This window comes from Typopeltis vanoorti, chromosome 16 (genome assembly GCF_054136105.1).
Source record: "Typopeltis vanoorti isolate ZY-2024b chromosome 16, IOZ_Tvanoo_1.0, whole genome shotgun sequence".
In the NCBI taxonomy this organism is placed as follows: Eukaryota; Metazoa; Arthropoda; class Arachnida; order Uropygi; family Thelyphonidae; genus Typopeltis; species Typopeltis vanoorti.
The window spans coordinates 70,804,672-70,831,953 of NC_143564.1; the positions used below are offsets into that span (position 1 = coordinate 70,804,672).

The window sequence follows — 27,282 nt, forward strand, 5'->3', positions numbered from 1 at the left end:
TCCATATTTAGCACATTACAACATCATCTATATGATACATTACATTGTCAAAATTCCATTGATCTTTCCAAAATGGCAAATGTCGTGACATTTAGTATATCTTTAGCGAAAATCAGCATACCTTCTCATCTTTTGTTTTGGTTCTGTGAAATAAGATTTCATAATGTAGGAGGAATCCAACTCAGATGACCAATGTGCCATCTTTCGTAAACCTGAAGTGAAACCAACTGAATATCTGATCTTATGGGAAAGTGTGGATTGCAAGCGGTTCTTCATATTTCGATCTGTTCCCTTATTTGAAAGAACCACTCCAAATGAAAGCTTCAACTATCATTGACGACGTTTATGCTTAAGTGACTGGATTTATCAAAAACATCAACCAAAGAGGATTTGATGAATAAATACAAGATGTACCAAACTTGGGCAGTAGTGATGATGAAGAATGGAGATCATGCTGAAGGCCTAAAAAAGCATTTTGTAAAACATATATTTGGTTTAATAACGGGGATAGTATGCAGATCTTTTGAAATGACCTTCGTAATATAAACCATGGTAAGTTGAAGTTTCTTCTTACAAATTTTGTTTCTGGCAACTTTTTCACATAGACTTCCGGTGATTGTTCGAATAATTAAGGTTTGGGATATTTAAATGATATAATAAGCAACCTCCGTATGACATGCAAAATCAGACCTTGGTTGCTATTGAATTCCAAGTGAGCGAATCAATTTGCTAGCGTAGTGACTATGTTCCCAACCGAGGTAAAGCTGCAGGTATAATATTTATTGTCTGACTACTCTTGTCTTTAATGAGGAACATTGCAACGATTATCACTCTCTCTCTAATATGAAAAAATTTTCCCCAATTTGACCAGTAGGGCTTTAATTGTCTTGTCTTGTTTTAAGCTTTTTTTTTCACGAACCATTGAGGTTCTTTAGCTGAGGACTTCACAACCGCGACCGTCCAACATAAGGTGGTTGGCCCTATGCCTCCTGGCGTGTCCTATGTCTGTAGATACATGTGTTCATGGGGCCGGTTTGCCTGTTCTGGGGGACGAAAAACCCGAGTATCCTGGTGAAAAAAAAAACCCTACCTCCGTATGAGACCGGCTAACTCCTTTAGTCGAAAGAGACCAGATAAAGATTCCTCACATCTTGGACGGGAATCGGACCCAGATATTTCCGAATAAAGGATTCATCTATACCGACTGAGCTACAGAGGCGCAAGGCTTTCCTTAGAATACGATATTTTGTAGATACCCAGTACTTCTGTATTCCTATCTAAAAGACTTCGGGACATTATGTAGTTTTTGAATCAGTTTGTAAGCAATATTTACATTGTTAATATTTACATTGTTAAAACGTTTTACTAGTACAAATTTCTCCTAGGTTTGGCAGAGTGAAAAAGTCTCTGTATACTGTTTCACAAACGGCTTTCTTCATATAACCAATAAGAATGACTCGATTATATAAAAAGTCCAGTCCCTCTTCCTTTTATTGTCTCTGAAGATGAACAATACTACCTTACTGACTAGCAAAAATGCGTTATCATTTTGATGATAAAGCATTTTTGTTAGTAATAATAGTCGAAAATCCAAGCAGATCGCTATCACTACACATTCATTATGTGTAGGGGACAAAAAATATAAAAAATCGGGTTCAGCTGTGCAGTCTGGGAAACGGTGACGCAGCCTTTTTTTTCAAACCATTGCAATACTTTTCAGCATGAGCGCAAGCAAGTAAAATACGTTTATGAGTAAATTTACGTCATCAAGAATAATACACAATACCAGAGATTAGATGATGATGATATTACCAAAATATCGCTTGTCATTTTTGTGTTTCTTGACGATGACATTGTGTATTAGTTCTCCAAAGTATGACTCTCTCTCCAAGAGTGCTGATAATCTGAAGATTGATGAGTAAGTAACCGTGTCTGTTTCTTGTAAAGCTTAATATAAAGTCATTAATTAATATAAACTATAAGTGAGAAAAAATGAAAAAAAAAATCTCAGACTTGCGTTTATTTGCAATGAATTTCAGGAAAGCAACCAAATTTTCGTTTCATGAAACAAAATTAGCATGTGACATAAATTCTCTGAATCCAAGAAATGTCTGATATGTAATAATTGTAGAATTATAAACAGAATAGCGGATAACACACACACACACACACACACGGAGAGAGAGAGAGAGAGAAAGAGAACGACACGAGTGGAGTCGGACGCGAACGGACTTGCCTGAAATCGCTCCTGCTTTTACCTTGATTTGTGCAGTATCTAACAGAATAATTGGATGCATCTGGTATCGACTAATAGCTTGTACAGTGCTCTATCTAACAGTGAGTAATTTACTCTATAGTTTCACAGTTCTAAGCGCGTATGAGTGAATTTTTTCTATCTTTATGGACTGAAGACTGCTGTTCTGATTGTAACTATCGTTCGGCTACCCTCAAAACAAAGACCCGTGCATAATAGGATTAGCTGTTACAACAAGGGCTAGCACCTCCCCCCCCCCCCCAACTGCTACCACTGGAAGCCTAATTCAATGGAAGCGTCACTTCTAGGTACAAGCAGGAAAACTGTACACTTTTCTTGAACTTTGTATGTTCTAATATACTGATATTAGCTGTTCAATAGGAGGATATAATACTAACTTTGAGTAACATTAAAATGGCGGGACGAATTAGATTTCGGAAAAGCCCTCGATTTGTTGCGTAACGTTGCCAAAGTAAGCGGTAATTTAAGAAACGATTTAAAATAGGGACATACTAGCTGCAGTGAATGAACTAACAAAGGTATTCAATAAAATTAAAAACGAAGCTAAAGTATCAATTGAACTAAAGACTACTCCAAACAACCAGGAACAGGCTAACTTAGCTCAGCCTACTCAGCTATATTCACATGCCATTAAAAACAATGCTAAAAAACAAAGACCAACCTGAAAACAATTCTTGCTATAAATTAATAGTGAAACCGACAGCGCAGCTAAACAGCGAAGAAACCAAAAATATCATAAAAGAAAAAATAGATCCAAGAAAAATCAAAATAGGTATCACAAAAATGAAAAGCATTAATAACGGAGGAGTCTCTTAATTGAATTCAAAGAAAATACCGATATAGACTTGCTACATAACGAAATCTCCAAAGAATGCAAAGACACCTTAGTAGCAAATCCCACTAAGAAACACTCTCCAAAGCTAATCATATATGACATTCCCAGTGAAATTGATACGAACAATGCAATTGACTAAATCTGGATGCAAAACCGAGCCAGCACTAAGGACAAAAAATGGGAATGGATCATTTAGAATAACGTATCAATATAGGGGTGGGACTAAGGGATCACTGCATTTCATATATACTAATGTCAGGAGTATTACGAACAAGAAGGAAGAATTTTTGGCCTTGATTGGCTCTTCCTGGCCACAGGTTATTGGCATTACTGAAACATGGCTGACGGAAGAAGATATAGTTAGTGGGATAGAATGTGTAGGTTATAGTATGTTTAGGAGGGACAGAGAGAATAAAATTGGGGGAGGGGTGTTATTGATGATAGCTGATGAACTGCAGCCAAGGAGAATTGAAGTTGTATCGCAGGATAGTGAAAGGAGCTCATTTGAGGCTATTTGGTGTGTGATTGAGACTGGCAGAATAAAATATACAGTTGGGTGCTGCTATAGACCAGGTGATGGAATAGATGGTGGAGATAGTATGCATAGGGAAATTGATGAAATGAGTGGAAGGAGGGTAATTATTATGGGGGATTTCAACTATGGTAACATTGATTCGAAGGAAGAGAGGACACATGTGAGGAAGGAAAAGGATTTTATTCAATTATTAAGGGATAACTATATGATACAGCATGTAATTGAAAATACTAGGGGTGTGAGAGTGCTTGACCTGGTAATAGCATCTGAGAATTTGACTGTAATGAATATGACCATGTTGCCACCTATTGGTGAGAGTGATCATAAGGTCTTGACCTGGGAGGTGGCTAAAGGTGTGGAATTTTCGATTAAGACAGGGTATATGTGGAATTACCGTTCTGGCAAGTATGACAAGCTTAGGAGATTGCTTGATTCAGTGCCATGGCATGTACAACTGCAAGGGCTGGACGTCGATAGAGCATGGGAAGTGGTCAAGGAGCATTTACAGGAGGTAATGGCTGATTGTATACCCAGGGTCCGAATAGTAAAACAAGTAGGGGTTAAATGGATGAATAACACCATTAAGCTTGAGCTGCAAAAAAAGAAACAACTGTGGAGGGAATTTAAAGAAAGGGGTGACCTGCAGGCACACGAACGGTATAAAGTGCAGGCCAGAAAGGTAACGAGTGTGGTAAAAAAAGCAAAAGCGGACTATGAAAGGAAACTAGCTTTGCAAGCAAAAGAGAATCCAAAACAGTTCTTTCAATATGCTGCAAGCAAGGAAAAAACTGTACACGGTAAAATGATTTTAAGGAATGACGATGGTAAGGAGGTCACTGAATCAGTCGATATAGTGGAGTTACTGAGCGCGCACTTTGCAAAAGCATATCATCCAGGTGGTGACATTGAAAAAATGAAGGAACCATTACTTTATACGGGAATAGTGATGAATGAAGTGGAGGTGACTAGTCTATTACAGAACCTTAATGTGAACACATCTGTGGGATTGGATGGTATACCGGCACGGGTCTTGCGTGAAGCGGCTAAAGAATTATCAGTGCCCTTGACCATGTTGTTTAATCTGAGTCTCAGGTCTGGCTTAGTCCCGAAGGTGTGGAAAGAGGGGAAAATAGTTTCACTGCATAAAGGAGGATCCAAGACTACGGTTGCAAATTACCGACCGATCAGCATATCAGGAGTCGTTGTCAAGGTATTAGAGAAAGTAGTCAAGGGAAAAATACAGGAATGGATGGATGAAAACGAGATACTGTACAGGGGACAGCATGGCTTTGTGAAGGGTAGATCATGCTTCAGTAACTTGCTCAAGTTTACAGTGATACTGCTGGACCTGGCAAAGGCGTTTGACAGGATACCACATGGAATACTAATCCGTAAACTACAACATATGGGAATGGATATAGGGTTGGTGAGGTGGATAGGTGGTTGGTTGATGGAGAGATATCAAAGAGTAGTTTATTCAGGAGTAGAGTCCAAAAGATGGCCTGTGACTAGTGGTGTGCCGCAGGGTTCTGTTCTTGGACCACTGCTGTTTAATCTGTTCATTAACGATATAGGGAAGGATCTAAGTGGAACAATTCATTTGTTCGCTGATGATGCAATGTTGGGTAGGGCAATAGTGAATGCAGAAGATGTCAAAGTCTTGCAGGATGACTTAGGTAGATTGGAGTTCTGGGCTAAGGGGAATGGATGTCAATTTAATGTGACAAAATGTAAGGTTATGCATTTTGGGGTGAAAAGATTAGCAGCAGTATACCACATTGGTGGAACTGTACTCCAAGAGATTGATGAGGCCAGGGACTTGGGAGTGTTGGTGGATAGGGAGATGAAGTTTAGGGGACACACTGCAAAAGTAGCTAAATCAGCTCATCAACTCACTTGGTTGTTGAAAAATACCTTGACGAGCAGAGACAAGCAAGTTATTGTACCTCTGTACCGAGCCTTGATAAGACCTCATCTAGACTACTGTGCCCAGATTTGGTCACCTCGGTTCCTTCTTGATGGGGAGGAGGTGGAGAGGATCCAGAGGCGAGTGACTAAGTTGATAACAGGTCTATGGAATGAACCATATGAGAACAGGTTGAAGATTTGTGGGTTGCAGAAACTAGTTAATAGGCGGAGGAGGGGAGATATGATCGAGATATTCAAATTGCTAAAGGGATTCTATAGGATTAATTCAGAGGATATTTTTGAGATCAAGTCTGGTGGTGGGAGAACTAGGGGACACCCATGGAAGCTGGGCAAGAGCATGGTTAGCAGGGGTGTTAGAGCTGGGTTCTTTACTTTTAGAGTGGTAAATGAGTGGAATAAGCTGCCAGAGTCTGTTGTGGGTGCTATGACAGTGAGCGAGTTCAAGGCAAGGTATGATAGATACTGTGAGAATGTCGTATAGTTGTGTGGACATGATGTTTAGGGCCTCTCTCGATGAGTCTAATGACTCCTGGAGTCGCCCGAAATAATAATAATAATAATAATAATAATAATAATAATAAAAACGAAGAACTCTTCATTGGCGATACAAAGATAAAACAGAAATTTATCATGAGAGATAAAAAATCGAACAAGAGAAACTTGATTATAGAAGTCGATCCAACGCAAGGACCAAATTGTTGTTGAGAACCGGTGTAAAAATGCTGTGGAGAATTTGCCATTGTGCAAACTGCGTAAGCGTTCTGAGGTGGTTTAACTCCAATAAATTCCACCACCATACCCGAGACTGCAGGGGAAAAAACCACCTGTCTATTCTGCTCTAAAGAACATAAGTTCAGCGAGTGCTCACGAAATAAGTCCGAGATGAACTGCATAAATTGCCAAAATCAAAACAAGCATGCCAAAACCAAAAACGACTGCAAACACATGCACTAAGGAAAGACTGCCCGACATATAACTACCACAAACAGCTCAAAATTCAAAACATAGATTATGGAAAGCAACAATAAAGCTAGCAAAAACAGCACTATTTCCCTGGCATGCCTTCAAATAAATCTTCAACGCTCTATAAAGGCTGTAAATAACTTAACAGAATTCATAAATAGAAAAAATATATCACTAGCATTAATACTAGAATCCTACAAGATCAACAATGAAATATGCGGCTTTCTAAGTAACTATAAAATATTTTCCAAAGGATCAGAAAGAGAACTGCAATATTCGTGGCCACCCCTGAAGTCGAGGCGATACTAAATTCTCAGTACAGCAACAAGGAGTTGGTACTTATCAAGATTACGTACAGAAGAATTAAAACTTTTGCTGCAAGTATGTACGTAAACTATCACACTAACATAAAATAAAATACGAAAATACGACTTAGAAAAAATGAGCAACATCTTGGATTTCACCATCAACCAGGCCTAATTCTTGGAATAGATAGTAACGCCCATTCGGTTTCATAGTTTAAGGAAAGAACAAACAATAGAGGTAAAAATTTGGAAGAGTTCATAGCATCAAATTCCCTACACATACTAAAGGAACTGTAACACTCCATCATTTGAAAATACCAGAGGAAGCAGCTTCATCGATCTAACAATGGTAAACAGCGCTATTTTACCCTGGGTTTTTGAATGGAAATACGAAGAAGAGGAAAGCTGTTCTGACCATCGCATAATAAGTTTTATTATCAGTAACAAAAATTTAAACGGAATAGATAACACAAACCATCGTATTAGCATCAAGTACTTCACCGATAAAGCCAACTTAGAGAAATTTATAAAAGCATTAAAAAAAGAATATCACGCCTAATCTCAGAACATCACTTTAATGCGAACAACAGCTCAGCTTAGACATAAACCTAGCCATCTGGGCAAACCGATATAGACTTCCTTGCTTCTGTGCTTTCATCTGGTCTGATAAAATCCAACGACCAAACAGTCATCACAACCAGTGCCAGCGCTAGAGTCTTTGCCACCCGCATGCAATTTCTATCCAAGCGCCTCTGTAATTATCCAGGCGTGTGTGGTTCTTTTACGATAATAAAAATTTTAATTATTTGAAATTTCTTAAATAAATTTTGACAGAACAGCCACACGTTGGTTCGCTAAATGTAACGAACAAGGGGGTGTTGACTAGGCAGGATAATCGTTAAAAACCCGAATATTCAAAAAATTATCAAAAGTTAAAGCAAATTTTGATAAAGCCACTTCACTTTAATCGTTGAATATAATGATCAGGGATTATAGCCTTCTCACCGACCCGAATCGCTAACAAAATTAAAATGAATTTTAATTAAAGTTAAAATTTATTTGAACTAAAGTTTAATTTTTTTTTTTTTTTTTTTGCATTTTACAAGTTACTAAATTCTTAGTAACTTGTAAAACGGTTTTAATAATTTTTATAAGTGGAACTATATTTTAGGAAAATAAAAGAAACTCAAGATAGATGAGAAAATAAGAAAAGAATTCAGAAATAATTAGAACATTTAATATAAGTATTTGAAAAATAAAATCTTCACGGAATAACAGAAAATAAATTAAATTACATAAATATACTTGAAAATTTTCTTTATTACAATTTTCGGGTTTTTGATTTCATATTCACAAAATTAGAAATAATGGTCTTAACGTCTAATTCCGAACATATCTCATTTTCAATAACTATTAACGCCAAACTATCAAGCCTATTTTGTGACATACTTGTTCTTAAGTAAGTTTTAATCAATTTCATCTTGGAAAAGGAATGTTCTCCGCTCGCTACACTAACAGGTAAGGTTAATAGTATTCTTAAAGCAATTGAAAAGTTAGGGAAAGATAAATTATTGGACACAATAAAATTAAGAATATCGAAAGAGTTTTGAATATTTAAATTATCCTTCCGAAAAATATCCCGGAAAGCACATAACGCGTCATATAGTTCTATTGCATTTACGTCTTTATTTTCGCTGTCCTTCAAGATAATCTCTAAATCGTCACAATTTTTTCGTAAATCTTCGTTGTTAATTTGTAGTAATCTATATTAGAAATTGAAATTATCATAATATGTTTTTAGTTGTTCAAAACGTTCTATTAACGAACACATTGCAATGTCTAGAAGTGTGTAAAACACATTCACTCTAATTTATCTTCTGGCGATTGTAGTGTTTCGTAATGATGCTCGTAGTCAAATTGTCGTGTCTTCTTTCGTCGTCGAACTTACGTACCAGTTTTAAATTCTTGTTCTCCATCCACCTCTTAAATCAGTTCCTTTGCCGTTTTTAGAACTTCTTTAAAATTTGTATCTGATCGATACTCTTGTAAGAATATTTTTAAGTTTTCGATAGATTCTAAAGCAAGTGTAATGTTCATATTTTTGTCTTGAAGCATTTTACTCACAGGGTTTATTCTGTTAAATCATGCCAAGTTATAAGAGAGCGAATAAATATGTAGGTCCTTTATTTGAGCACATAATGTTTGTGCTTCATGCTGAGTTTATTAAAATTTTCATTATTTAAAATTTCAAAAAGTGCATCGTAAATTTCTCCTAACTGATACCGTAGAGGGCAGGTTGCATTAATTTTACTTTCCCATCGCGTTTCTGATGGCTGTTTCAATGTTAAATTTTTTACGAAATTTAAAAGGATTGCCCAACGTTTGTAAGAGAATGAAAAGAAATTGTATATTTCTTGAATAATTGCAAAGAAACTAATTGTATCTGCATTCACTTTGGCTGCATCGTTAATGATTAAATTTAGAGTATGTGCAGCACATGGCACGTAAAAAGCTCGAGGATTTTTTTTCAAAAGCAAATTTTGGAGCCCATATTTTTTTCCCTTTCATATTTGCCCCATTGTCCCCTCTTGACCGCGCATGTCTTCAATGGGAATGTTCCATTTTTCCAGTTATTCCACTATTGCTGCACATAAACGACGTCCTGCGGAATCAGATATATCTGCAAAACCTAAAAAGTTTTCCCTGATCTTGACAATTCTATTGTCACAGGAAACAAAGCGAAAAATAATGGTCATTTGTATTGTTTTACTTGCATCAGGTGTGCAGTCTAAAATTATGGAATAATATTTAGATTTTCGAATTGATAATAAAATTGTATTCCTGATTACGTTACTTAAAGTCTCTAATATTTCATTTTGACTGTCTTTACTCAAATAGTGTACTCTATTGTTTCGTTGTAGGGTCCTTTCAACATGATTTTCCATACGGGATCAAACTTCGCAAACAATTCGACTAATTTTAAAAAAAATGCCGTTATTCCTTTCATATAATTTATCAGGTGATCCGCGAAAAGCTAAATTTTGGCTGCCAAGGAATTTTATAATTTCAATCAAGCGTTCTAAAACACTCGTCCAATATTTCTTTTCCATTTCATAGATGCTTTGAGTCTGGCAATCAGTTTTGTTTTTAAAATTTTTAGCAAGTTCCTTCCATTTTAAGAAATTTTTCATGTGAGTTAAACTATTCTCATGTCTATGCAAAATTGTACTTACTTTTCTCCAATCGTTATAACCTTCTACAACACTACTAGATTCAGTAGGTGGGAAAGGTTTGCAACAAAAGCAAAAAACAGAATTGAAAGTTTCGGAATAAATGAGCCATGTTCTTGGCACGAGCTTCCCGTTTTCCATTGTTCTATTATAATACGTGTCGCCAAATTTAAGACCATAAAAGTCTGGGATATATTATATTTTTCTTTTGAACAGACCCCATTTCAATTAAAACAACTCGTAATTTTTCATCAATATTATCCCATTCACCTGGATCTTCTAAATTTACAGAGACTAACGATGTGTTCGTTTCGTGGTTAACTACAACTAAATCTTCTCCTAACTGTTTTTCACTTAAATCATGCGTCTTGTTATCTTGTTCAATAGTACTTTCATGCAAACTGAATGTGCACGGTCGTCAACTCTGATTTCTGATGTATCGAGTTGGTTACAATCTGCATCAGAATATTTTAATATTTTAACAAATTTATTAAGAGCTCCAGTTTGTTTCTTAATATCTGCTTCTTTCGCAGTATGACGCTTACGATTTTGTGCACCGGATAACTTTTTTTTTAATTTTTGATTCCATTTCTATTTTATACTCACAAGAAATTATTACACAACACGACACAGAGACGAAATAATATTCCACACTGCGCTACTGTCAGTAGCCTACTGAGATGCGTACCATATGACTGGTTTACCTAGCAACAAATGTTTTGTACGAAAATTCGTTTCTGCGCATGTTCACCGTTTCACTTTAGATAGACTGCAGTAGACACAACATTTTGCAGGCAAGCATTAGCCTGCTCTCGCTGCAAAATTGTAAACAGCCGGCTGATCAAAGAGGCGGCAATATACAATTTTTTAAAATTTTTATTCGGTGTATCCGGCTTTATTTATTTTAATATTGATCATTCTAAGAATTTTTTGTTTTTATGATAAAAATTTTGTTTCTTAAAAATGAACTTATGAACGGTACCCAGGCGGCGGCGCCCCCTTCGTAGCGGCGCCCGCATGCCCGCTTCCGCCGGCTCTGATCACAACCAAGAAGCTAAACATCGATGGAAGAAAATCAGTACCTTGGTGGAACGACGAACTAACAATCCTAAGAAACCGTGTTAACGCACTCATACGACTATACCAAAGAACACACAATAACCAAGATTTAAGAGAGAGAGAGAGAGCAGAAGACAGAACTGCTATAAAGCCAAATATAGTTATCACTCCAAAATTACAAACGCGAAAACAGAATCATGGAAAAAAATTTGTACAGTTTTAACCGTATCGAATCCTTGGAATTGCATATATAAATTAGCAGCAAACAAGAATAAGACAACACCCATACTATCAACCATCAAGAAAATCAGGCGGCACCTACAATAAAAACTTAGCAGAAACTGCAGCTATTATGATAGAGAAGTTTATTCCCGATGACGATGAATCAACAGATGAAGAAATCCACAAAATTTACAGACAAAGAATTGAAACAGATATAAACACTCCTGACGACGACTCATTTGCAACTAATGAAATCGAGTAAGTATTAAGATCGATGGATCCAAGAAAAACACCTGCAGAATAACCAGCGATATACTCCTAACAGCGCTTCTCGAATTCCCCGAATTCATAACAACAGGTTACAACAAATGCCTAATAAAAGGATGATTTCCTTCAATATGGAAACGCTCAAAAATTATACCTGTAATCAAACCAGGAAAAGAAACATCCGATAAAATTAACAAATACAGACCAATAAGTCTCATTAACGTTGCTGGTAAGGTACTAGAAAAACTTCTAAAAAAACGAATAATGCACTATGTCTACTCAAGAAACCTATTAAGTAGCAATCAATGCGCATTCAGACCTCAGTCCAGCACAGTAGACGCAATTATGGAGGTTAAAGAGTTCGCACAAAACAGTCTAAGGCAAAAAAAAAAAACGACGTACTGCTGATCTCACTCGATGTACAAGGAGCCTTCGCGGGTGCGTGGTGGCCAGCCATAATCAATCAATTAATAGATTTAAAATGCCCGAAAAACTTACTCTACCTTAAAAAAATTTTTTTTCTGACAGAAGAGCAACTACGATGTTAAAAACCACAACTGTAACTAAAAAAAGTCAAACGAGGCTGTCCGCAAGGTTCCTGCTGTGGGCCAGGTTTCTGGAACGTCTTAATTGCGAGTCGTACTGGATGTTCCAGAAACCTGGCCCACAGCAGGAACCTTGCGGACAGCCTCGTTTGACTTTTTTTAGTTACAGTTGTGGTTTTTAACATCGTAGTTGCTCTTCTGTCTGAAAAAAAAAAATTTTTTTTTTCAGACAGAAGAGCAACTACGAAACAAAAGTCATAGTTTTCGCCGATGATGCGATGATAATAATTCGGGGACGCGACGGCTTACAGTTAGAAGTAACGGCCAACGAAGAACTCTTAAAAATTGCAGAGTGGGCACGCGAGAAGAAAGTTACCTTCAATAGCACCAAGTCTAAAGTGCACCACATCTCACGCAAAAAATCAAAACAACCTGTAACTGTCTTCCTAAACAGAGAAATTCTCGAGGTAGCCAGTGAGCTAAAATACCTTGGGGTAACAATAGACGAAAAATTTACATAAAACCTCTAGCTAAGTCGGCAAGGATTAAGTTGGGATTAGGCCAACGAGCGCTGAAAACAATATACAGTATATAGCGGAGCTCTACTACCACTGATATCTTATGCTGCACCTGCCTACAAACATACACTAAAATCAAAGATTTCAGTGTATGTTTATTGCAGTCCTAACATCGATCTGCCTGAAAATACAAGAATTATCTATTATATATGACGTCACTTCCGGAAAATATAATGAAAGTTACAACATCGATCCAAATTATTACGAACGTCCGCTTCACTACAGTAGGTGTTCTCACCCAGTAAAGAGAACATACATTAAGGAGAAGGAAAGCTCTGAAAGCGACGATTTCCAAATATACACTGACGGAAGCAAAGCCGAAGGGAACGTGGTTGTTCTTTCATTGCATACAACAGACAATCCATTATACAAGAACGCTGCTCTAGACTGCATCCTATCTGTTCCAACAACCAAGCAGAACAACTTGCTATAGTTCATTCACTTACATAATCTCCGAGAATTAGAACTCAACACCTCTCATCAAAAGACAGCAAAAATTTACTGTGACAGTAGAAGCACTATAGGCGACATACAAAACCAGAACAACCATATAGCGTTAATAGAACAGACAAGACATCTAGTTCGGAATCTCATTCTAGAGGGATGGGAAATCAAGTTCTGCTGGGTGAACGCGCATACTGGAATAGCAGGGAACGAGAGAGCGGATTAGTTGACTAAAGAAGCAGCTAGAAACAAGTTACCAAAAGTACTCGAAATCTGCTATAAAAACACTTGCAGAAGAGAAAAGCCTAGACATGTGGGAAGAAGAAGAAGAATGGAAAACATCAAAAAACGGATCAACAACAAAAGAATTCTTGCCAAGTATCAGAAGCAGACTCCGGCTAAAAAAACACTCCATTTCTCCAGGTTTAACCACGCTACTAACAGGACATAGAAAACTAAGACACTATTTACACAGATTCCATATCCTGGAATCACCATCATGCATTCGTAGTCCACACCTTCAACAGACTGTTGACCACATACTTGACGACCGTCAGCTATTGGACTCTACCGGATACCTCTATTACAACACCTCATTACTTCCGGAGACAAGTGGCCAGTGTCAAAACAGAAACTTATCGAAAAGTTTTACTCAGAATTAATTAACTTTGCCAAAAAAGATCAACTTTCAGTCCTTGTAATCTAACATAATTACTGATATTGTGTGAATTATATAGTGTTAATATATGTCTAAATAAAAATATAAATGTAAATATGAAAATTGATACAAAAATATAAATACAAATTATTATTATGTGACACCTGAAGGGAGAGTGTGCCAACAGCATCGAACGATTGATCCCCTTCCAACCCCGTTCAAACTTGCTTAACGTTTTGCGTGAGCCATTAGTAGCAGAGGCTATACCAATCGACCAACCTTTGCTGCCAAACTTAATCAGTGTACTTGTAAGCTACATGTGATATAAGCATGGTATGCAATGGAGCATGTAGGAATAAATTACCTCATGGTAGGGTTACTATTGGGAGGAAAACGCAACACACACACACACACACATACAGAGAGAGAGAGAGAGAGAGAGAGAGAGAGAGAGAGAGAGAGAGAGAGAGAGAGAGAGAGAGAGATTGCATGTCATACACAATTCACAAATGACATTGCACTATTCTGAAATACACCTGTCAGTAAATACAATATCACACTCACGGGAAATAAACACAAAGTTAACAGGCACTATATATTCTAATATATTGATAGTTTTGAGTGAAAAACTATTTCACTTATTTTTATTTTTCTAGTTTTAGGAAAATTATTTTAAAAAAAAAAGTAAACTGAAATAACAATTCTAAGGTTGTTTTACATTTAATGATTATTAAACTTATTTATATCAATGCGGAGAAAGTATTGAACTTTTAGTCATAGGGTAGTTTGTAGTTTTGATAGTCAAACTTCGATTGAAATGTGGAAACAAACAAACAGCAAAAAGAATGCAGTGAGATAGATTTTTGTCATCACAACCTCGAGATTGATGTCATCACAAAGAAGAACGCATTGAAATGTATACAACAGTATATATATATATATATATATATATATATATACGTGGCTGATCTGAAAAGTTCACGGCCTAACAGTGAAAAAACGAATTTATAATTTCAAAATTATTTTTATTTTTCAACATAATCTCCCTAAAGACTAATACATTTATTCCAGCGATGCTCCATCGCCATTATTCCGCTACAAAATCCCTGTAGCGGTTCTCAGTGAGATCTGAAAAACACTTCTCTACAGCTGCACTCACCTCTTGATTCGAAGAAAAAGGCTTACCAGCGAGGAAGAGTTTTAGTTTTGGGAAGAGAGAAGTCAGAGGGAGCCAAATCTCACTCTGACTTCTTGGGAATAGGGTGGATGTTCCAACAATTCATAGTGCAGCTCCCTTAATTTTCCCATTGCTAAAACACCTTTGTGGGCAGGTGCATTGTTCTGATAAAAGATGATTTTTTTCTTCTACAAACTGGGTCTTTTCTCACGAAGTTTTTCTTCTAGTCTGGTTAAAAGATTGGAATAATATTCTCCGGTTATTGGTTTACCCTTTTCAAGATAATTAATAAACAAAATGTCTTTAGCATCTCAAAACACCGATGCCATGACCTTTCCTGCTGATGGAACCGACTTTGTCTTCTTTTGCGCTGAACAACGGCTTCTGTCCACTGTTTTGACTGTTGTTTTGATTCTGGTGTGTAATGGTGAATCCAAGTCTCATTCATAGTAATAAATCAAAGCACAAAATCAGCTTTATTCTTGTTAAAACAATTCAGAGATTTTCATGCGAGTGCGTTTTTGATCCGCAATGAGCAAGCACGACACCCGTCTTGCGCGAAGCTTTTTCATTTGCAATTCTTCATGCAAAATATATCCTACACGTTCTTTTGAAATGCTAGTCTCAGCAATTTCACCCACTTCGATTCGCCGGTTATCCAATACCATATCGTGCACTAATCAATGATTTTGGTGTTGTCACACTTTTTGGACGTCCTTCACGTGGATCATCTTCAAGGCGGGTACGCCCACGTTTAAACTCGGCAGCCCATTTCTTAATTGTCGAAAACGCAGGAGAAGAGTGCCTATAAACTTTTATAAACTTCGAATGAATTTCTTTTGGCGTTAAACCTTCTTTTACAAAGAATTTTATAACCGCACGATACTCAATTTTATCCATTTCAAGGGTTACAGACAACTATAAAAAACTACTTGATAGAATGATTTGCCGTTTCGCATGGATGCTTATGACAGATGTACCAACTTAGAAAAAAAATCTTGCCGATGGTGTTGCCATCTATGTTCCAGGCCGAGCACTTTTCAGACCATCCACGTATATACAGTTTATCCTTGAAGAACGCGGGTTTGAACTGAGCGGATCCACTTATACTTTTTTTTTTTTTTTAAAGAAATATATTGGATATTAATACGGCAGTAATTAATTATCTAATATTCGCGCATAAAATATCTTTGTAAAATACCTCCCACCTTTCCGTGTATCTTGTGACGAATTTTATTTCAAGTAATGATGGTAACGACCCCGCTCAGTAGAATCTGAAATGTTTTGTGAAGCAAATTTCGACAATGCAATTGATAATCATGCGGAGGTTTCTATGGTTAAGAAGTTCGATCGAATCATTCATTCCGGTTTTGTGACCACATTTTTATTAAAAAAAAGACTGTTTTTTAAAACTAAACAAGTACTAAAAAACAAATCCGACAAGTTTTGTTAGTCGTCAGACTCACATCTTCAGGGATAAAGATAACTAACAGTTTAAAGCACAAACTATAAGAAATTACGAAAAAACAAGTTCATTTATTGGTATTATGAACATCAATAAAGTTCGTTAAAAAACCGAATAACAGATCTATACAACCATTAATACGTGTTAGGTGGAAACAATGCTATTTGATGTCGCGTTCTGTGGTTCACAATACCAATAAATAAACTTGTTTTTTCGTAATTTCTTATAGTTTGTGCTTTAAACTGTTAGTTATCTTTACCCCTGAAGATGTTAGTCTGACGACTAACGAAACTTGTCGGGTTTGTTTTTTAGTACTTGTTTAGTTTTAAAAAACAGTCTTTTTTTAATAAAAATGTGGTCACAAAACCGGAATGATTCGATTGAATGTAATTGATAATTTTGCTCAAAGAAAAGCTCGGAAAATAAAATGATTGTAAAAATGTGTTATGTTTTGAAATAAAAAGTATAAATATATATGAGTTTTTTTTAGAACGGCGCAATTTTCTTTCCTGGCCATAGGCGCCAAAATTCCTCACTGTGTCTCTGCTTTCAGGTTAAATTAATAGGTAAATTAATAGGGCTTTTTTATTTTCTTTTTTAATTAATTTGAAAATTCTCTGTTATAATTCATTTACAAAAAAAAAAAGTTATAAAATACCGAAATTTAATATTTTAAAATGTTAACGTTTTAAAATATTTATCTTAACTGAATTTTAAATAGCGGTAAGTTCAAATCATTTAGGTAAGGAACAAAAAAGAACCAAGAGTTAAATAGTAAAATAGTGTGATCTGTGACTGTGCGAGGAATAAGGAAAAAGAATCGATACCGAAATCATATATCACTATTTAATTTTGATATTTTAGTAAAGTAAAGTATGAATAAAGCATAGCTTGAAGTTTTGCACCCCCTTCATGGCTTTCGCCCTAGGCTGTTCCCTAGTTTGCCTAAATGGTAGCGCCGGCCCTGCATCCTGCATATCATACAAGACGTGTTAATCAACTGTTTATGTTATCGGAAAGGCATCCGTTCAACAAGTAGGCTATTGGTTTTGGGGCAGTCAAAAGTTATACGGGGATAAAATGCCATATTGTTGAGAAGGGCGATGGTGTGATTGTTTCACACCATACCTCAAACCAACACTTTGGCTACGCTATGTTGACGATGTGCTTCTATTTGGCCACATGGCCCAGAGACATTGGAAACATTCTTAGCACATTTAAATAGCCAACATCCAAAAATCCACTTTACAATGGAATTGGAAGCTAATAACTCTCTGCCCTTCCTGGATACACTTATCACACGTCTTCCAAATGGTTCCTTATCATTTTCGGTTTTTAGAAAATCCATACATACAGGGAGATATGTACACAAACAATCACACCATCACCCTTCTCAACAATATGACATTTTAAAAACGCTAACCCACAGAGCGAGAGCAATCTGTTCCAATGACAATGCTCTTGCTGCTGAACTGGCTCATTTATGCCACACCTTCTTGGCAATGGCTATAATCTCCATAAGATAAACAAAATACTAAACGCTCCTAAGAAACCCCTCCCACTATCCACCACAGAAAACTACAACAAAACAGTCACCATTAAAGGCCCATCCGAAAAGATTTGAAGAATTCTTAATAAATATGAACTACGCACTACATTCAGACCGTGTGGCAAATTAGCAACCCTTATCCGCTCACCCAAGGACAGCATTCCCCCTTTATCACATCCAGGAGTCTACGAAGTACCCTGGTCATGTAATCAAGCCTACTACGGTCAAACAGGAAGAACTGTGAACATCCGCATCAGCGAACACAAAAGATACATCCGGCATTATCACTATGGCAAGTCGGGCCTAGCAGACCATGCTTTGGATACCCCTGCACACAGGATCAACTGGAAGAACACAAAAGTACTGCACAGAAGCTCTTACAAGTCGGAGAGATTGTTCTTAGAGGCAATAGAAGCTCTGAAACACACTCCAAATCTCAACAAATATGGATGTATAAATTTGCCAAAATCTGGGAGACAGTCTTCTTAAGAAAAAACTAGTACTGGTTTTTTTCTCTGTTTAGGACTCTAGTCTCATGTGATAGCTGCAATTTTTTTTTTCATATAGAGGATGCCAAAGTCAGGACTCTAGACTTTGTGTTGCTACTACAATTTTGTTTGACTAGTCCGTTGATTACACCATTTTTTATAGTCTCGCGTATTGTGACAAACCTTTTTTGTGCTCTGAAGATGCTGGTTATAACACCAGCGAAATATCAGCAATAAGCTAATAAATAAATAAATAATTTATTTTTCTGTGTTCTAATATATACCGTTAAAAAATAAACATGTACGACGAAACACATAAGTCTGTCCACACGAGAAAGTGTAGGTGTATTACCTCCTGCAAGGCAGCCAGCTGTTGATTGTTCATTATTCTTTGAACATGCCCGCTAATATGGTATTGAACTGAATGATAGAAAACTCGTGAAGAACATAAATGTGTCCCTAAAAATCTAGAATTTTGAAATTCTAGAAATATTTGTAATTCACATATTGTTTTGCATGCTATTTTGAAATATTATCCCAATTTTTGAAATCGTTAAACTAATTAATTGTTCTCTCTGTTTGGGAAGTTTATATAATTTGCAAACTTAATTTTCTTCAGCTACTACTGTTAATTATTATGCTAGAATATATAACGATTATTGTAAATTTGAATATGTTCACTAATGGAAACAATATAGAACGTTTACTTACTTTTTCCCTCTTTTGGTTTTTCAGATCAATGGCCAGCCTTTCTGAAGAATTAAAGGCCCATTACTCTTACCTGGTATGTATTGGAAAAAGTAAACGGTCCAAAATTATGAACAAAGTTTTCTATTACTTCGAAGTTATTATATTAAAACTTAAAATCAAATTAATAAAACTTTCTAGTTAAATTACACCATTCTACAATCCTTAAACCTAATCTATTTCCCATTCATCTTCCGTTACGTTGCAAAATTGACATTAATAGTTATATTTACAATAGAAATTGAAATAAAGATATCGAAAATAAGTTGTGGAATTTAATCTCATGTGTCCTCAGTACCATACAAATTAAAATATTACAAAGGTAATATACCAGCAGTACTTAATATAAGGTTCAGTAATCACCTCATCATCACAGCAAAACAAATGACTATATCTTTTGCTTTATACAAGGTAGGCTTATTATTATTATGTGGCACCTCCAGGGAGTCCAAAGACTCATCGAGGGAGAGTGTGCCAACAGCATCGGATGATTGATCCCTTCCTATTAACCGCTCTCAAACTTGCTTAACGTTTTGCTGAGCCATTAGTAGCAGAGGTTCTACCAATCGACCAACCTTTGCTGGGAAATTATTCACAGCGCTTCCAGAAACTCGGGGTTTTACTGTCACAAAACAGACTGACCACAGAACATGCATTTTACACATATAATAAACTGCCTCATAGCTTTCTTTGTAAAATATTGCAAAATTACTCGAAAAACTTCCAAAACATCCATGCATTGTGAATTGCAAATATCACAGATATAATCGATAATAAAAGCCTTTATTATCGATTCTTTCTAAAATAGTTGATAAAATCTCACTTGTTCCAAGAGATGGCAGCACCACGTTAGAATGAAAAACAAACACAAATGCATCACCTCTTTCAGCCTCATTTTGAACATAAATGGTCTAGTTAAGTGAATAGTTACAGTCACAAATATCTGTGCAATATAACTATTCAAAGCTACTGCTGTCATTTATACACCACACGCACAATTTAAGATTGCCAGCATTTAAATATAGATGTATACTATGGGTGTGCCAAAGATTAGGTAATCCGCTCTGGAGAGCATACTTGATTTCCGAAATGAAATGAGTTATGTAAACATTCCATGCAATGGTGACATTCAAGCTGCAGCTGGAAGGTGACAAAGCGATTGTCTTTATAAGAGCTTTTTAATGAAAGTGAGTTAGCCGCATATGGAGTAGAAGGTTGTTTTCTCTAGAAAACTAGGGTTTTTCATTTTGCAAAACGGGAATAATTTAACAGACATAACACCATGGCGTTATAGCCTTAGTTGCGTTGTGCGTAATTTCCAACCCATTTATATATATATATATATATATAACTATTCAAAGCTACTGCTGTCATTTATACACCACACGCACAATTTAATATATAAGTGCTTTGTCCAGCCCTGTCCTTTTTTCGGCCGATTCTGATGACGAAAACCATAGTCATACAGTCCTTTGGGATAGATCTAACAACATTTTACGTTGCCATGACGAACTGGAGAGAAAAATTGTAGAATCTAGAGAAATCATCCTCAACCCTGTACATTTAAATAATAATTTGAGCTACAACCTCCCAGACTGTCATTCTGCTGTGATCAAATACTGGCACTCACAAGATGCTGTAAGCATGCACTCATCCAACAATGTGACTAACGAAGGAACAGCTTGAATACGTTAACTACAACGTTTTCACATTAAATATGTATAGTGACTTTCCTGTGCTGTTCACAGTTTGTAATCTTCAATGTTTAATGTTTTTTCTTTTTTATAAAAACACCTGAAGAAGGCTATAAAAAGCTGAAACTAGTCATGTGATACTATTAAACCATTTTTTTCCTTTTTCTCGGTTTATGTAATTTAATTCTTTAAAAATATATATATGTAGAAAGTTGTTTTGCCTTGGGAGTCAAAAAATGTTAAAGATGCCAAGAACTTTTATACTTGGTTTTAATGCTTTTCCCAAGTAACCAAAAGAAAGTTTTGCGCGTGAAATATATTCACGTCTGAGCTACTTGTATATAGAGGCTAATGATTTCATATCACTTGCCTTAGTATGTATCTCATAATGCAAAGCATATTCCCTTTCAGGCGTGTATAATACAATGCATAATGGGAAGGGGCCATTACCCAGACCAATTTCAACCTTTATTGAGGTTTCTTTAGTGGGAGCCAGACCAGGGAGAAATACCAAGGTTATAACATATAACGCTACTGTCAAGATGGGTGAAGCAAAAATGCTTTTCATATTCTCCTTTGTCTATAAAGGAAGTTATTTGGGAAAGGAGTTTTATGAGCTTTATGCTCGCCCTCTGGGGGAAGTTGTATTAGTTTTGATCAGCTGGGAGTAGAATAGCCTTCAGTCTTTTGTATTTGTAGTATTCTGTTTCGTTGTAATTGACAGCTTGTACGATCAGTGGGTTTGAATGCGAACTTGACTTGACGAAGAATTTTTATGCGAGATCGCGAAGAAAGGAGGATATGTATGGAATGCCGGTTTCTCGATGAATCTGTGAATTTCTGATAAACCATGGGGCATCTAGAATCATCCTTAGACACTTATTTTAGATTCTTATAGTTTGATTTTGATAGTGAAGTGTGACTCCATGCTGTTTACACTTGTGGTTGATCATTAGGTAGAGTTGAGCTATTACTTTGGATACCTTGGAGCCAATGAGTATGATGTGCTTTTAAAAAGGAGTGTTTTTTTTTATCCAGTAGTACCCTAGATTAAAGAATATATCCAGAGAGCAGGATATATTCTTTAATGCAGACATTTTTTTTTCTAAAGAATAACATGGCTGAGCTTTTGAGGGGGTTTACTTGAATCCTCCAGTTGGTGAGCCATTTTTCCAGTGCGTTGATACTTCCTCGGAGTCTACTGATTGCCAAGCGAGGGCTGAAAGACCTTGCTAGAATAGCGGTGTCGTCGCCATGAAGGGTTGCAATGGTTGTTCTTGAATTTAGAGGGATGTTTGATACATAAATTGAGAACATTATTGGGGCCAGAAAGGAGCCTTTTGGTACACCAGCTAGAATTTTGCGCCTTGATGAAACAATTCCGTTAAGCTTTATCATCATGCATCTTTCGCTAAGGTATGAGTTAATAAGTTTTACTAGCTTAATTGGGATTTTGTTTTCAATAAATTTGAAGATAAGGCCTTAATGCCAGACCTTATCGAAGGCTTTAGCAACGTCCAAAAACACAGCAGCAGTGTGGAGGTGCCAGTTGAAACCATGAATGATGTGTTCTGTTAATCGATGAATTTGTTGCACTGTGCAGTGAGCCTTGCGAAAACCAAATTGCTCATTTGGGATTATTTTATGTTTGTCCACTGCTAGTTATAGCCTTGTTAGGCTGACTTTTTCTGTTACTTTACCAAGGCTGGAAAAAAGACTGATGGACCTGTAGCTTTGGGAGAGAGTTGTGGGTTATTACCAGGCTTGTTCGGAGGAATAATATCAGCAGTTTTCCGAGCTGTGGGAAAGTACTGGAGTCTTAATATGGAATTGGTTATATTAACTAGATGAACTATGGCCTTCCTTGGGAGTAATTTTATTATTCTATTGGTGATGCCGTGGAGACCAGGAGCCTTTTTATTCTTCAATTGGGATATAATGTTGATTATTTCTGTTGGAGTAGTGGGGTGATTAGATCTGAATTATCCTTAGGCTGTCTGAAAGCTTTTCTGACCTGACGATGAAATTTATAAATGAGATTAATATTTAAGTTTTCATAAGATGGGCTGCATTAATTTTCCAGGTTGTCAATTAGGGCTTCTACTTTTTCTTCATCTGAGTGTGAATTCTATGTCGCTGGAGAGCTTCTCGAACCTGTCTGTTCAAGTTATTTAAGACCGTTTTGTCCTGCGGGGCTGTCGTGTTGTGATATCGCTTTCTAGCTTTGTTTTTAGCTCTGATCAGGTCCATGACCTCTTCCGGAATCCGACTGGACGAGTGGAAGACAGTGGTTTGCGTCACTGATGCTATTGCTGTATTAATTTGCCTGTTAGGTTGCTTACAGCTAAGTCTATGTCTTCTTTTTAGCGAATGACGGAGGAGGCCGATGTGCCCTGGGAGAACCTTAGACAGCTTATTCCATGTTATAAAAGAGTGTTGAGGAGATACTTGATCCTGGATACCTAGCTTGAGCTGGATGGAATTATGATCTAAAGTAAGCTCTTCTAATGTTTCAAGCTGATATTGATATCTGATGTTTTTGAGGATGACTATGTCTAGTACATCTGAACTTCCTGATGGGCGGGTTCTGTAGGTCCAGCTACTATTGAAGAGTTGAGTGACGTGTAATTGAATAAAGTACGGCCTTTGGTTGATTGACGAACTGAACCAAGCTGTATGTTTGGGGTTGAGGTCTCCTGCTATAATTATAGAATCCGTGGAGCCGACGATGGAGACCTCAGTCCGATGTCAGTAGTGGAATGCTGGGAGGATTGTACGCTACACAGCTTTTAAGTCTACACACCAACACCTGCATTGTTGGTGTGCACCTCCACATCTGTCACTTCAAGGTTCAAAGTTTGAGGGTTGGTTAAAACATTGTGGCTTAAATAATTTTTGATAAAAATGGCTGTGACACCACCACTAGAATTAAGCCTGTCTGTCCTATATAGTATATATATCTTCTTAATCTTGGATTGTTAGATGACCTGAGGTGTGATTCACTGATCAAGATTATGTCTGTATTATATATGTTTGCGAACCCTTGCAGTTCCAGAATTTCATTTGTCAGGCAATTAGCATTCCATGCTATAATCATGAGTGAGTTTAGTTTGAATATTTTATACATTGTAGAGAGTTGTCAATATGGATTGGGTTTCTAGATAGAATCTCTTTCTATCAGAAAGAGATAGATTGGGGCATGCTTTGCTGAATTCCTGCAGCATGGTGGCAAGTGAAGCAGTTAGGACTGATGCTAAGTTAGAGCTTGTTTGCTATAGAGATGAAGGAATCCGAGTTCGTTCCTCCTCTGCGTATATTTTGGTCATGGAAGAAGGACGCGTACCTTCATGTGCTGCTGCAGGCGAGGTATTTCGAACAGGAGGGCGACCTGCTTGGTTGTTTATGGTGTTATTGCATGGGGAGCAGGGTTCACTTTTGCTGACGCACGATTATTTTGGGTGGAAAAGACACCCGTTGTATTTGGCTATTTGGCGGGATTTAGTCCTCTACAGTTAGCACAACAGGCAGGTGTAGATCTTGGCTTGGCGCAGGTGTTGGTCTGATATCCCTCTCCACATATCAGATATCTGTAGGCAGCTCTGCACAACTTTTGGCCATGCCCGAATTTTTGGCATCTATGGCATTGCCCTACCGATGCCTTCTTCCTTAAAGGCTCGGTTGTAATTTTGAGCATGCAAATATCTGTCACTTCATATATCCTTTTCTGTGTGTTGCTGATTTCGACCAACAACAGCAGCATTGGCCTTTTGTCAGATCTCAGCATTCTGTGGAGTTTGATTGGGGTCAGTCCTTGACTGATGAAGTTCGGCAATGATCTCATCAGTTGTGATGTCCTCAGCATCTCCCTCTAAGCACCACTTTAAGATTTTTCTCGCTTGCTAGTGCGAAGGTATGGAAGGGCAATTTGGAGTTGTCTAACATTTTCGTCATCTTACGATAATTTGAGACAGCAGCAGGATGAATATTTACACCCTCATCTGTATTTATGGCTCTGGAGAAGTTGATGTTTTGTTCTCCTAGTGACCTTGAGACTGAGTTCCACTTCTCTTTGTCTCGGAGGGTAACTGGAGGGACTTTTTCTTTACTGTCTTGGGTATTATGTGTTGCTACATCCTCTTCCATATAATCATCAGATGTTCTTCGCCTTTTGTTTGATGGTTCTTCCTGAGAACAATCATAATGACGGGGAAATCTTCGATGGTGGAAGGGGTGTGAAGTCCACATCACCTTCTTCCGTGGGGTTAACGCGAGTGTAGATATTCAGGAAGCCAGGTCATTCTGCCTCAAATTTTTTAAGGTAAATTTAATAACGTGAAGTGTCAGATCTCTGTTCAGATTTTGAGTAGCGTCCTTGATGTTTTTTATGTTTGCCATTTTTGTTCACCGTATATTGTTGGAGAATATTTCGGTGTCTATAGATCATAATATCTAAATAGTGTCTACTGACAAAATCCCGAAGATCTTACGATCTTCCAGCAAAGTTCCATAGGTGCACAAATGTGTCTACCAGCAAATCAATACTTAAGTTTAAAATACCCTAATAAATGGAGAAGGAGTGTCTAGAATTCACTTGGCCACAGGATGAAAGCCTAACTCCCTAAAAAAACCATAAATCCACCATTGGTCCTCATCGCAGGTGGAGTCTACACGGCCATCAGACCTCGTGCACTTTTCATGCAGAGGGGAGACAGTATGAATCAAACCGTGTCAGCGCCAGTGCAATATGAGATTCCTGAAAAACCATGTATGAAATCTAATCAGGCTCAATCTAAAATAACACGTCTGACCTCATCAAAAGTACAAGTTAAACTCCATTCATCCAGATACCAATGTTACATTTAACATTAACATTTCTGGCTAGATGGGTGAAGCATAATTGCTTTCCATATTCCCCTTTGTCTTGTAATGAAAGAACATTGAATGGAGTGTTTGTGAGCTATATGCTCGCCCATTGAGGGCAGTGAATTTAGCTGTGTTCAGCTGAATTTAAGATAGACTTTGGTCTTTTATGTTTGAAATTTTCTGCTTCATTATATTCCGAGGCTTCCTTGATTAACGGGTTTGGATGGTTACTTGTCTTGGTAAAGAACTTCTCAGCTAGATTTAGGAGAAGGGAAGAGATATAAGGGATATTAACTTCTCTATGGATCTGGGTGTTTCTTATAAACCAAGGGGCATCCAGAATCATCTTCAGGCACTTATTCTGTAATCTCTGAAGTTTTAGAATGTTTGAATTCCCGGTGTGGCTCCATGCTGGGGATGCATAAGTGATGACCGGTCGAATTACCATCTTGTAAATTGTTAATTTTGTTTGCGTGTCCAGTTTACTTTGTCTGTTGATCATAGGGTAGAGCTGTGCTAAGACTTTGGATGTCTTTGAGGTAATGTAACTAATATGTTTGCTGAATAGGAGTTTACTATCAAGAATCACTCCAAGATATTTAACTTCAGTCTGTCATGGAATCTTTCCTCCCAATAAATAAATATCCTCCATGGTATGGATTTTCTTTCTAGTAAACAATATAGCTGAACTTTTCTGGGGGTTAACTTGGATCCTCCAGTCTGCCATCCACTTTTCTGAAATGTGTATGCTTGTTTGGAGTCTTTTAGTTGCCAGTTTTGGACTCAGTGATCTTGCCACCAGTACAGTATCATCTGCATATAATGCAGTGAATGTTGTTCTTGGGTTCAAAGGGATGTTTGCTACATAGATTGAAAACAGGAGAGGTGCCAGAAGAGATCCCTGAGGTACGCCTGCCGAGATCCTCCGTCTGGTCGAAACCGTTTTGCCGACCCTGACCTGCATATATCTGTCTTTCAGGTAAGAATGTATTATTTTTATTCACTTGACTGGCAAGTTAAATTTTATTAGTTTGTAGAGAAGGCCTTGATGCCATACTTTGTCAAACGCCTTCTCTGCGTCGATGAAGATAGCAGCTGTATTCAGTTTCCAGTTAAAACCTTTAGTAATGATTTCTACAGCCGGTGCACTTGTTGAGCTGTACTATGTGCCTTACGGAAGCTGAACTGTTCATTAGGCAAAATTCCTAACTTATCTGTTTCTGCTTGGAATCTTGAGAGGATCACTTTCTCTGTCACCTTTCCGAGGCTGGACAATAGGCTTATGGGTCTGTAGCTTTCGGGAAGATGAGAATTTTTTCCTGGCTTCTTCAATGGCATGATGGTGGCTGTTTTCCATGTAGTAGGGAAATGCTGGAATCTAAAGATGGCATTTGTAATGTCGACGAGATGGACTATGGCCTTTCTTGGAAGTAGTTTTACTATTCTGTTAGTTA

The 27,282-nt window shown here is 37.2% G+C and overlaps 2 protein-coding genes across 4 annotated transcripts in view; one reads left to right on the forward strand and one right to left on the reverse strand.

The window, feature by feature from the left end:
* Positions 1 to 27,282, reverse strand: part of LOC150098114 (poly(A) RNA polymerase gld-2 homolog A-like) — a 315,041-nt gene that overhangs the window by 276,710 nt on the left and 11,049 nt on the right. The window contains exon 2 of the mRNA XM_090406209.1: positions 19,236 to 19,305. The gene's annotated coding sequence lies outside the window, so the exon portion shown is untranslated. The remainder of the gene's footprint in view (positions 1 to 19,235; positions 19,306 to 27,282) is intronic.
* LOC150098116 (polyamine deacetylase HDAC10-like) overlaps positions 1 to 27,282 on the forward strand; it is a 420,755-nt gene that overhangs the window by 7,196 nt on the left and 386,277 nt on the right. For all 3 annotated transcript variants that reach the window (XM_090406206.1, XM_090406205.1, XM_090406204.1), the window contains exon 2: positions 19,260 to 19,308. In XM_090406206.1, the coding sequence (XP_090262332.1) occupies positions 19,264 to 19,308 (45 nt within the window). In that variant the 5' untranslated portion in view covers positions 19,260 to 19,263. The remainder of the gene's footprint in view (positions 1 to 19,259; positions 19,309 to 27,282) is intronic.